General features: G+C 38.8%; 2 protein-coding genes across 2 annotated transcripts in view; one reads left to right on the top strand and one right to left on the bottom strand.

Annotated features, from left to right (window-relative positions):
* Positions 1 to 542: 542 nt before the first annotated feature.
* LOC119597676 (guanine nucleotide-binding protein-like 3 homolog) lies at positions 543 to 7,210 on the bottom strand. The gene is made up of 10 exons (XM_037947276.1): positions 7,060 to 7,210; positions 6,103 to 6,216; positions 5,710 to 5,872; positions 5,268 to 5,400; positions 4,260 to 4,525; positions 3,849 to 4,064; positions 3,032 to 3,212; positions 2,176 to 2,318; positions 1,342 to 1,642; positions 543 to 974 (listed from the first exon to the last, which is right to left on the bottom strand). Exons 1-10 carry the CDS (start codon positions 7,070 to 7,072, stop codon positions 705 to 707), a joined length of 1,800 nt encoding a protein of 599 aa, XP_037803204.1. The 5' UTR covers positions 7,073 to 7,210; the 3' UTR covers positions 543 to 704.
* Positions 7,211 to 7,579: 369 nt separating this feature from the next.
* Positions 7,580 to 13,147, top strand: part of LOC119597637 (conserved oligomeric Golgi complex subunit 3-like) — a 13,095-nt gene continuing 7,527 nt past the window's right edge. Inside the window, exons 1-3 of the mRNA XM_037947231.1 lie at positions 7,580 to 7,921; positions 8,682 to 8,843; positions 9,138 to 9,812. Coding sequence (XP_037803159.1) covers positions 7,592 to 7,921; positions 8,682 to 8,843; positions 9,138 to 9,812 — 1,167 coding nt within the window. The 5' untranslated portion in view covers positions 7,580 to 7,591. The remainder of the gene's footprint in view (positions 7,922 to 8,681; positions 8,844 to 9,137; positions 9,813 to 13,147) is intronic.

Here is a 13,147-nt window from a genome sequence, read left to right as displayed (position 1 = left end):
TGTTTTTAAGCATTGGTGCATGCATACTGTTATTGTTATCACTTGATCAAATATTCTCCCTACTGCCTGTATCTCTGTGACATTTATTTTTGTTACTGATTATTCAAAAAAAATTTTTTTACCTGCTTTTCATTCCATACATTACACTGAATTAATTTTAAATATATGTATGTAGGTGGGTAATAATTTTCATGGGTGGGATGGGGGGGAAGCGGACATGGTAGTGAAGTCCATAAAAAGTGAGCACATTTCTTCCTTTCCCTGCTATATAAAGCGGAGAAACTTGTCGACAAAGAATTACTCTCAGTTTCACCCCTCTTCTCAGGATGCCCCTGCTATGGGGCATGATTTTCTCTTGATTTTCTCTTGTAATTGCTTAAATTTTGTACTCCATTTTGGTCCATGAAATGTTCATGTAAAAATAAGTAAGCAAATAACCATAATGCTCAAAAAAACTTGCATTTTCACCAGTAATAGGTTTATGTAGTGCATGGATAAAAAGAATAACAAGATGCAAAGGGGAAGCAAATAATCAATACAGAAACAAACCATTAACTGTTTTATTATTATACATCCATTTCAAAAGAAAAGAAAAAAAAGAAAGAATAACAGCATATTATGTAACTTATCATACATATCCATCCATCATCGTCATCCTCACACATTTACACAACCTCGCAACCTTTTTCAGTCTCTCAGAAGGATCACTTGAAGTATTCGTTGAAGTCGTAGTCGTCTTCATCTTCCTTCATGCCTGTGAAGTTCTGGAACATGTTGGTGAGATCATCTGCTCTCTTGACATTGCGGTTGGTCTCTTTGCGGTGCTTCTTCTGCGCCTTCTTCTGGTACTTTTTGAGGGACATGGTATCGGGGTCGAAGGCCTGCATGGGGTTCTCCCAGCGGGGCCTCTTTTCAGCAACAGCTTGGTCATCGTTTGATTTTGTGTCCATGTTGATATGTACACCCTTGGGAAGCTGGGGAAACAAGTACATGTTTTAGTACTAACAAAAATGTGATAATATATACCAAATGTATGAGAACATTAATGAAATGAAAATCACTTTGCGTTTGTTTTTTCTTTTTTGCAAGCGTCAACTAGACATCAAAAATGCATTAAAAATTATTTGAGACATCTTCAAAAGATCCTGGCTCCCCTCATAAAAAATGTACCAGAGTTGATTTTAGGTTATCAAAATTATGAATACTGTTAAATGTCTCCTGCAGCTATGGGAATTTGTTGTATAAGTGTTATATACACATTTTACTTGATATAGGCATGTAAAATTGTAGATGAAAAACAGACTACTTCTGCAACACAGAAAATAGATAACCAATACTCACCACACCATCAACCTCTGCTCCAGCCTCCTCAGTCTCCATTTCCAACTCTTCCTCCTCATCCTCAGCCTCATCCTCGCTCCCAGACTCCATCTCCTCGTGCTCCCTAATCTCCATGAGGGGACCAGCTGATTGGACTGCCATGGTCTGCGAGGGTCTATAGACGGGCAGGGTGTCCATGAAGGTGCCCTCTGCAGCTGAGAGGCTGTCCATGTCAAACTCCTTGCCCAGCTGAGATACCAATGCTGCTCCAACCTGTGCATTGTCTATATCTGGGGGTTGTGTGTAGTACTTGATTGCACCGCTGTGAGGGAGGAAGAGGGCAGGAGGTTAGTGATTGTCAAATAACAACCTGGAGATATCGAAATATGGACATTAAAATATGAGAGGTAAGCAACCAACCAGCACTAAATCACAAAAGTCAGTCAGTCAGTCAGTCAGTCAGTCAGTCAGTCAGTCAGTCAGTCAGTCAGTCTCTCTCTCTCTTTCTCTCTGTAAGAGGCTGAGACTTAAGTACAGATGGAAACTGTGAGGTAGAGGGAAAGAGAAAGAAAGGGAAAGAGATAGGCTGAAACAGAGGCCAACTAAACACATAGAAATGCAGTGAGAAAGACAGACAACAGCGCAAGAGACAGGCAGGTAGGCAGGCAGACAGATGGACATACATACATACACAGACAGACAGAAAGACTGAGAAACAGTGACTGACACAGGAAGATCAAAGATAGACATAAAAGAAAGAGAAAAGAGGTGAAAGACACAAAAACTGAAAAAGACGATAAGAGAACGACAGAAACCAGAGTGAAGCAAAGACCAAAACAAAAAACTCTCCCTTACATATTCCAATCGTGCAGAACTTTGCGAGCAGCCAATACTCTGTCCGGGATGCCCCCCTTTTTCAACTTTCCATGACGCTTTGCCAACAGTGTGAGGAACTGCACAACAGTCTGGAATTCTGGTAGACGGTAATGGACCATGAGCTGTGGATGAGAAAAGTTTGTTAAGGGCATTAGACAGTATTTCAATATAGTCTCATTGAGCATAAGCTTCATTTTGCTTGCTGAGAAAGTTTAATTGCAAAGTGCTATAAACTGCTCATCTTAGCTCAGAATGAACTTCTTTCGAGGTTTCCAAACTGTTTTCATCTGGGACTAAACTTAATCTCTGTTGGTCTTATAGCTCAGAAGAAAATGTTAAACTTATGCTCTTTTAGAAAGTTAATTTGCTTTTCATGCTGGACCACTTGGAAAGTATCGTTATGGGATGAAGGAAAGCAAGCAGAAAGACCACAAGATCTAGAATTAATGCAGTCTGATTTATATATAATTTATATAACGTAAAAACGAAAAACAAAACAAAAATAAACACATCTCCCATCTACAATTAATGCACCCAACAACACACACAACACACACGCAAAACAAACACACAACACACAAACACACACACAACAGACAACACACAAACACAAACAACACACACACAACACACACACAAACACACACACAACACACAAACACACACACAGCTCACAAACACACACACACAACACACAAACACACAGACAACACACACACACACAAACACACACACAAACACACACACAAACACACACAAACACTTCCACCCCACCCTACCCATCCCACCTTTCCCCAACCAACTCTAAAAATCCAAAATTGCCTCTCCCCCATACCTGGCTCTTCTGGGCGCGAGCAAAGATAGCCTCCACAGGGGTGATCGGGTCATCCAGCTGTTCCAACTTCACGGCATTCCTCAGGGCAGCGTTCGCATCTGAGGTGTCGCCCCCCGGCAGGATGATACCTGGGCAGTCGATCAGCTGGACTTTGGAGTCGAGTTGCACCTGCTGGAGTGTCCTGTAGAGAGGAGGTGCGTGTTTAGTGAATGGTGATCTATTGGGGTTGTTGAGGAAGAGCACAGAAAGGGTAAATGAGATAGAAATATATAAAAGGAAGAAAAAGGAAAAATAGGTTAAAGAAACAAAAAAAAAAGGGGGGGGAGGTGGAGGGGGGAAGTAAATAATTGTAAAGGAAAGTAGTTAATATGAAAAGAAAAAATACCCACATGACTGAAAGCAAATTCAATAAAGGAATTATTTCTTCTGTTTAGTCAACAGATAATGTATAAAAAGCATCTCCACTTTCTTCACTTTTTATTAAATTACATTCAGCTACATTAAAAAAATATCAAAACAAAATAAAACAACTTCAAGGAGGAGTAAAAGGTGGCAGAGGAGGAGGAGGAGGAGGAGGAGGAGGAGGAGGAGGAGGAGGAGGAGGAGGAGGAGGAGGAGGAGGAGGAGGAGGAGGAGAAGGGGGAGGAGGGGGAGGAGGAGGAGGAGGAGGAGGTAAAAAGGAGAATGAGAAAAAGGAGAATGTGAAAAAGGAGAAGGAGAAAAAGGAGGAGAAAAAGGACAAAGAGAAAATGGAGAAAAGGGAGAAAAAGGAGGAGAAGGAGAAAAGAAAAAAAGAAAAAAAGGAAAGAAAACTCACTTAGTAAAGCCTGGAGTTGCCCCAACGCCACATGCCTTGCTACGCTTTAAGCTGTTGATAAGACTGCTCTTCCCCACATTGGGCAGACCTACAACCCCAACCGTGATGGCCGTCTTGATGTCCTTGTTGCGGCAGTAATTCTTCAGCAGCTGCATGAGTACCTCTGCACCGAGGGCCTTGGATGATGTCATCAGATCATCTGTTACTTTCAGAACCCTGAGCAAGAGAAAGAAAAATTTTTTTTTTGGTTATTATCCACATAAATGTTCATATATCATGTAGCTAAAGCATTCAGATTCTGATACTTTTACTTTGCAAAACCTATCTCTTAAACTATATATATAATTACTAGTACAGAGATAGAGAGAGAGAGGGGAAAAAAAAAGTACATAAGCTACGCATTGTGCTTACTTGGACGATGTACTAGCTGCATTCTGTCCTAAGTGCGAACCCTGTGTCTGTGTACTGGACTTGAACAGGACTGTGGGATATTCGCGACGCAAGTACTGGAGCCACTTCTCCAAGACGTCTCTGGGCACCAGGTCGGCTTTGTTCAACACCAGCACCAGCTTCTTGTTGGCATGGCACGTGACGGAGGCCTCCATCTGGGGCACTCTGGAGCCCAGGGGGTCACGGGCATCAAGGACCTCCAAGATGACATCGGCTGCTTCCACCACCTGCAACAGTTGATATAAAGTAAAGGAACTATTTCTCAAAACTTGTGTGTATAGGTAAGTGTACTGATATAGGGTATCTCTTCTGTCTTGTCAAGGCACTGACAAATTCTAAAATTCAGTATCCTATAGAATATGCTGACATATACAAATATCACCTGGACAAACCTTGCCCATTTATTCATCCAATACTGTGTCTTTTCTGTAAAACATGCAGGAAATTACGTCTTGCACAATAGATTAAAATTGACTATGCTTGTAGTAAAATCAATTTAAAGAAACATAGTAAATGAACTATCCAAAGGCAAATCATGAAACTTAAACCTGACTTTTACAATTAATATCAATTTTTTTTTTTTTCCAGCATCTCATATATATATCAAAAACACCACCAATTTCTCCCTCCCAACAATCCTGTCCTTCAAATATACATAAAAATCAATTCAATTAATTAATCAATTAATGGCCATTCATCCAAAATGGCCTTAGCATGAGCCACTAATAATGCTCTTGCTTCCACTCACACCAAGTAACCAAATAAACAAAAATAATATACAAAACAAAGAAACAACTACCTTCCCTAACCCATTTCAGAGATCTCCTTACACAACACACTACAGAGAAAACAAGAAGACACTAAACAATGAAAATACACCAAGGACACAAACCACTGACCAAAACTACAAATCCACGTGATGCTCCACCCAGCCTCCTCCAAACATGATTCTCTCTCTCTCTCTCTCACCTTCTTGAACTCCTTGTAATATGCCTTGGCCGAGCGATCTGTGAGGGTGCCCTGAGCACTGGACTCTGCGGCCATCCTCTCCTCAAACTCCGCCCCACGCTTCTCAGCCGTCTGGATCATCTCATTAATGGACCTGGAAGTGGGAGGGTTGAGGTGGTGAGAGAGGTAAGGTGATTAGAATGAAGATTGGATTAATAAAGAAAATGAATTTGTGATAACCTGAGAGAATAGGCAATTGTTGAAGAAATAATTCTTCAGAGATATAACGTAATAATTACAAAATTCTTTAAACGTATTAGATTCTACTTATGGCTCAAGAAAATTAAAATAAAAACAACATCCCTAAATGATAAAGATTAATATAGAGATAAAAAAAAAGAGAAATAAAAAGCAAGATAAAAAAAAAAATAAATAAATAAAAAATAAATAAAATGTCACCCACTCAGCACTCCTCGTATTAGCAAGCATCTTGGCCTTCAGTTCCTTCCTGCGCTCCTGGTTTTCCTTAATTTGCTGCAGCTTAGCTTCCTTGGCTTGCCTGGCCTCCTCGATGATCTTGTCATAGAAGGGGAGGGTCTTGGGTACACCTGGGTCTTTGGGCTTTTCTGAAATTGAAGAATCGATGAGTTCAGGATTGATCTAAAAGATAATGATAGATAGACAGACAGACAGTCCCTCCCTTTCAGTTTCATTTCTGATGTTATAACTTGTTTTTGTCATGAACTTAATTGCCATAATAAATAAATAAATGAATAAATAACTGAAAGCAAATGGAAGTAATAAAATGAGAATGAGAGAAAGAAAATGAGAAGAGAGAAAGAGAGATGAGACTTGCTTTTTAAGAGCTCCGGCTGTTTCCTCTGGATCTTCTTCTGCTTCTTCTTGTGAGCTCGCACCTTCTTCTCAATCATGTATTTCTTTTTGAGGGTCATCTTCTTCGACTTCCTCCCTATTGGTTGGAAGTTTATTAGTAACATATTCATTATCATTATAATTATAATAATACTAATTATAATTACTACTAATAATTATCATTATCATTGTCATTATTGTGATCACCACAATCATCATCATCTCTATCACTGTGACGAACACAAGATTTATTGTCAAGAACCGTACACAAAATGAAATATATGGTTTTCCAGCTGTTTGCCAGAATCTATGTGTTAGAGGTTCTAATAACACTAACAAACCTCTACCTCATATTTTTTGCAAACAGACCTTCAAATGCGGATGTTTAATTATCATATGCATGTGCACCACAACCCTTGCAATAGTTAGCAAGGTCTCCTTTAGACCCTAAGGCAAGATGGAGCGCATATGCCTCCTTGGCAATTTATTATCAAATAAGGACCCAGTCCGAGGTTTGTTAATTTATTGCCGAGTCTACTGGTTTTACTTAGAATGGAAAAGCCATTATGATCGTTTCACTATCATGCTGGACTTCTATTGACCTTCCAACATGGTTTCGAGTAGATTTAGAAGGAACACAGCCGAAATAATGGAGATAATTATTCAGATAAAGAAGGCCCATGCAGATTGCCAATCAAATAATGAAGGCCCATTTTGAACGCCCTAGAGGGAATCTTCTAAACACTTTCCTCAAATCTAACCAAACAAAAGAGTAATTATATTGTGCACAGGTTACATACACAAAAAATATGTGGTATTTTTAACACCCAAACCCTAAAGAAAACCCGATCCATATTTCCAAGCCTAACAATTCACAATCTACACGAACCATCGCGGAGTTCGCTCCCTTAAACAACCCAAACCATCACAAAACACTTACTTTTGGCCACCATCTTGAATTATTTTTATTATTTCTTATAATAAATACAAAATCTCTTGGTCGCTCGCACGTGTTTACGGACCACAACACGAGGCCTTCTTGGAGCTTGGAGGGTTTGTTTACATCAGTTTCCTTCGGCCAATCAGAATGCGCCGGAGACTGACGATTCGTTTCTGATTGGTTAGATTTTTTTAGAGAATAATTTTGGATTTTCAGGGCATGTATATCTATTTTAGACATCTTCTATGTTTTTTTCTTAATGATTGTGTTTATTCTATTTCTTAATGTTGCAAAAATGTTTTATTTCTTCGTATGTATGAATATTTTCACAGTAACTCTATTTTTTCCGGAAAGTAAAAAAAGTTCTAAAGTATCCGTTACAATAACTTTTATAAAATACGAAAAATAGATTAATATATAAAAACATACAAATAAAGCTATAGATCTGAGGACATTAAGCCAATAGTTTGAGTACATATTAACCGGCCCCGTAATTCTGTCCGGGTCGCCGTGACTCGCTGTCAAAACAAAAATGGAAGACGTGGCAGATGTAAACATTGGCCGGGTAAGAGAGAATTTGTCCATCTGGGAGGACGACAAGACCCCCTTGGCACCGCTGACCTCACAGGAGAGGGACACAATCATCGAGCTGACCTCCGTGTCCGGCTGGCGACCTTTACCCCCCAGTTTGACCTCGGAAGAGACGAGAAGCGATGGCGGGAGGGAGGCAGGGGGAGGAACCAAGAGGGGCTCGGAATATCCTCTTGACAGCTCCAAGAGGGATTCTCTGTCGGAACATCACCTCTCGGACAGCTTGGCGAGGCTCAAATTGGGAGAGGTGAAGATAGAGTCGAGTCAGCAGGTTGGTATTAGTTGTAATATTGGTATTAGAGGTGAAGGGTTGGGCTCGGGAAGATGGGGATTCGCGGGGGACGATTTGCCACGATTACGGATATTTCGTATTCGAATTTTGCGGCTACTTTTTCCCTGATCATTCCTTTGTGACTACTGTGGGGTCTAATTCTGTATCCTTGTTAATGGGACAAAAATAAGGAATACTTTAGCTACTATGAGATGAATATAGTGGTCAGTATATTAAGTGTATGTATATGATAATTTGTATGGCTGTCAGATTGTAACATAAAATTACTATTTACTGCTTCTTCATGTTAAAGTCAGTATGTAGCAGGATATTATAGCAGCACTGCTAAATTCCAGCTGAAGAAACACAGTACATAATGAAATGTATTGTAAATGTTTTGAGAAATCTTAAACATTTCTGCTTTTAAGCCACAAATGCAAGAGACATTTGTCTTATTACTATAGATCAATAAGTTCAGTTATGTGATGATTTTATTTTATATATTTTAAATGAGATTTATTGGTATTTAGATGTGTTGTTGTTTGCTTTTATTTCTTGATATAGTTTCACATTCTAGTTTTGTAATAGTTAATATTTATTTGGTTATAACTTACCACACAAAGTATTGGTCTATGTTACTTGGATATTCCAGTAGTCATTATTACCAGATTTAGTTATTATCAAAGAGTTATAGTGGTTTATTTACATATGATAGAAGAAAATGCTTACTATATAAAAATTAATGTGATTGTTTCCACAGTTTTTAACATGGTTTGCTGGAGTAGAATCTGAGATGTGTGAAGAACAAGATGGGCCATATCGAGACTATGTCAGTCAGTTGGTCAGCCACCGCTCAGAGTGTCAGACGCTCCTTGCTCAGCTGGACGAAGCACTCAACAACTTACAACATTTATCAGGACAGGTATTTAGGATTTATTTTAAGGCTGTGATTAATTTTAAACCCTTTTTCATATTGAAGACCTTGGCATATTTGATCTATAAGTAAAAACAAGCCTTGACATTACATTGCTTTATGTGATTTTGACCATACAGACAGATATGAAAAGAAATACCAACAAACTGGCTCATTACAGAATTCTTTACAATTTATGTTCATAGCAGAAATATGTCTATATACTGTGTATTTCTATTAATCAAAAACTTAACTAATGATACATGTTAGTAATCAGTAACTGCATTCCTCTCCTACCAACAGTATACTAGTGTCTCCAACAAGACAAGTGCACTTCACACTGATTGTGAGCACCTCTTAGCTGAACAGACGCGACTCACAAACAAGGCAGACACCATTGAGAGCAAGCTAGCATACTTCAAGGAAGTCGACCGAATAAGCCAGAAGCTAAGCTCGCCAGCGTTCCAGGTCACGAGTGATGGTTTCATCCCCCTGCTGGCAAAGATTGACGAGTGCATCAGCTACATGAATACTAACCCAACATTCCAAGAGTCCGCACTCTACCTAGCAAAATACAAGCATTGCCTGAGTCGAGCACTAGGCATGGTGAAACTATATGTGACCAAGTCCCTAGAGAGTGCAACCCAGCAAGTGCTACCCAAACCTGGCAATGAAAAGCCATCAAGTGACAATGCAGCCGTGCTCTATTACGGCAAGTTCAGGACTAATGCACCGCGCATAAAGACCCTCATGGCTGAGATAGAAGACCGGGTAGAAAATAGCCCTGAGTACCTGAACCTCCTCAGTGACTGCCATCAGTGTTATTTTGCGCAGCGTCAGACATTGATGGGCCCTTGTGTGGCCGACGCAGTGACTGAGCTGTCACAGAAATACCAGCGTGATTACTGCTCACTAGTGCGAAGCGGCTGTGCATTCCTTGTGCATGTATGTGAGGATGAATACAACCTCTTTCATCAGGTAAGGAAGATCCAAGTAATATCTTTTGTATAATCAGCCAAGTAAATGAGTTTATTTGCTCTGATTTAATTAATCTAATTATATTTTATCTTACATTTAATTTGTATGTTTCTATATGTATTTACTCCTAAGGTAAAGAATAAAAATTCACTAAGGAAAGTTCTAGATTCTTCACAAGTGTTTCTGAAGGAATATATAAAATATTGGCACAGCTGTTAAGAAACATGTGTATAATGTTTAACAGATTTGCAAAGAAATTATGGTTATGAATCATAATTTCTTTGCAAATCTGTTAAACTTTATATACTGTTATTATTTTCTAGAAGAAGTAGTAGTAGTAGTAGTAGTAGTAGTAGTAGTAGTAGTAGTGTATGGAGTATGGAGTATGGTTTTTTATTGTTATTATTATGATAATGGTTATGGTTATTATTATCATTAATTATTGAATTATTATTATTATTATTATTATTATTATTATTATTATTATTATTATTTTATTATATTATTAGTATACAGTTATTATTATTGTTATTGTTATTGTTATTATTGTTGTTGTATTATCATTTTGTTCTTATTGTTGTTGCTACTTTTTTCATATTATTATTATTATTGTTGTTGTTGATATATATATATTTTTTTTTATGTTTATTATTATTATTATTATTGTCTTTATCTTCATCAACATTATCATTTTCATTATTCTCATGATTTGTGGCTATAAGTGTAATTGTTTAATTATTGTCATTGGTGGTGTTGTTAACATTTACTTTTTTTTTTATTACTGTATTTACAATTATTGTAAGTTTAACAATGTGATAAGCATTATTATTATTATTATTATTATTATTATTATTATTATTATTATTATTATTATTATTATTATTATTATTATTATTATTATTGTTATTGTTATTGTTATTGTTATTGTTATTGTTATTGTTATTGTTATTATTATTATTATTATTATTATTATTATGCATACTTATGATGATGTTATTGTTATAAGTAATAGTAGTAGTAATATGATTATGGTGATGAAGATGATGATGGTGATGGTAACTATTAGTAGTAGTAGTAGTAGTAGTGGTAGAATTAGTATTATCATCATATTAATTTTCATCATTATCATCACTACTGTTATCATTGGATCCAGGTAACATGACCATCATGGAAAAGATTTGGCTGGGGGTTAGGGATAATGGGAATGTACTGTCATGAAAAATTTTGGTCGATATCCAGGGTGACGGGAATGACTCTTGGAGGGAGATTTGTGGACATTTAGGAACAGGCTCTTCTATTATTTGCATCAGTAAACAGGGGTGGAATGTACCATCTGTGAGCCATGGCTGGAAATGTACAGGCTCTAGGGAGGACACTATTTCCATGCTCAGGATCTATTTGTGCTCAACATGACTGGCAGCATGACTGCCAGTGACAAAATGTTACTTATTGTTTTTTGCACAGAGTTGTAGATTACTTAAAGAGATGATATGGAGTCTTGATACAGCATATCTTATGACAAGTATAGACATTGGAAAAGAAAGGGGAAAAAAAGTTTATGCAGAAATAGATTATAGTATTGCAAAGGAGAGGCAAGAGGTTTTATAGCAGCCAGGCCTACAAGCCACACACTAAGACGAGTCACCATTCAAGTAAGCATGATGCCCGGATTTTGGTCTGATGGGTTGTGAGGCACCAGAATCCAATGGGTTAATAGCATATATATATATATATATATATATATATATATATTATATATATATATATATATATATATATATATATATATATATATTCTTCTTTTAACGGTAGGTTCATGTCTGAGCCGCCGTGGTCACAGCATGTTACTTAATTGTAGTTTTCATGTTGTGATGCTCTTGGTGTGAGTACGTAGTAGGGTCCCCAGTTCCTTTCCACGGAGAGTGCCGGTGTTACCTTTTTAGGTAATCATTCTCTCTATTTCATCCGGGCTTGGGACCAGCACTGACTTGGGCTTGGCTTGGCCACCCAGTGGCTAGGTAGGCAATCGAGGTGAAGTTCCTTGCCCAAGGGAGCAACGCGCCGGCCGGTGACTCGAACCCTCGAACTCAGATTGCCGTCGTGACAGTTTTGAGTCCGATGCTCTAACCATTCGGCCACCGCGGCCTTGTGTAATTGGATACAGCCCAATAAATGATCGCATTTTAAAAGTCAGAATACAATCAAAACCTCATAACACTAGTATTATACAATGCTACGCACCAACCAACATTGCAAGTGATGAAGAAATGGAAAATTTTTATAACACTCTTCAAGAAACTTTAGATACAATCCCCAACAGAGATGTAAAAGTAATCATGGGAGACCCCAACGCCAAAGTAGGCAAAAACAATCTAAAAATTGACACCTGTGGAAAATTCGGCCTTGGAGGTATAAATGAAAGAGGTGAAGATTTTATTGAACTGTGTAGTACAAATAATCCAGCCATAACCAACACATTGTTCCAACACCACCCAAGACACCTGCACACGTGGTCCTCACCAGACAAAAGAACACGCAACCAAATTGACCACATTGTGCTGAACCAGAAATGGAAAAATTGCATAAAAAATGCCAAGACAAGACCTGGTGCCGACTGCAACAGTGACCACCAACTACCAACTATCGACTCTCAAATAAGACTCAAAAAGATGGAGCATCCAACACCACCTCCAAAGCTCGACTACAAAACTCTTGATAACAATCACAGAACGACAGTGTCAAACAAATTTGAACCACTCAATCAATATGAAGATGATAAAACACCAAATGAGTTGTGGGAAGAAGGAAAAGAACTGCTGTGCGCTGCTTAAGAAACTATCGCCAAAAAGAATATGTATTACTCCAAGGTATGAGTATAAACTGCATGAGTTGCAGTCTGGTCCTGCAGAGTATGGAGCCACCTCTTAATAGAATAGAGGGTCATGAAGAAAATGGATGCTAAAAAGGACCTGTTGAACGACAGAGCACTAGAAGAATCTATGAATAGGTATGTATGAATTAAGGTTTAGATGTGTGAGCGTGTTTGTCTGGTGGGGTGGGGTGGGGTGGGGTGGACCCGCGTGCCCTTCGAGAAGACAGCGAGGGTTCCGGGCGACACCTCTGATCATTGGGCGTGTCTGCAGTGGACGGGGCTGCGAGCGACCTGTTCTTGGTCTCCGCGGGCACGCTTCTTCTCAGGCGCCTGGGCGATCTGCCCCGGCTGGAGAGCGACCTGCTCCTCGCCTGGAGTCGGCCTCGTTTTCTGCCGCTCGTCCTCGTCCTCGCGAGGGCGCTTGCCAGGCGGGGCGGCCTCAGTGACCAAGAGACACAGCATA

The sequence above is a fragment of the Penaeus monodon genome, chromosome 39 (assembly GCF_015228065.2).
Source record: "Penaeus monodon isolate SGIC_2016 chromosome 39, NSTDA_Pmon_1, whole genome shotgun sequence".
Taxonomy (NCBI): domain Eukaryota; kingdom Metazoa; phylum Arthropoda; class Malacostraca; order Decapoda; family Penaeidae; genus Penaeus; species Penaeus monodon.
This window is presented reverse-complemented; position numbering and strand designations above follow the sequence as displayed.

Bases quoted from the DNA above. Each gene is read 5' to 3' on its own strand.
- LOC119597676 (XM_037947276.1), bottom strand. The intron at 5,401-5,709 runs GTGGGTGACATT...TCCCACTTCCAG, and splicing joins GCTAATACGAGGAGTGCTGA to GTCCATTAATGAGATGATCC. The intron at 2,319-3,031 runs GTATGGGGGAGA...TCTCATCCACAG, and splicing joins CTCGCGCCCAGAAGAGCCAG to CTCATGGTCCATTACCGTCT.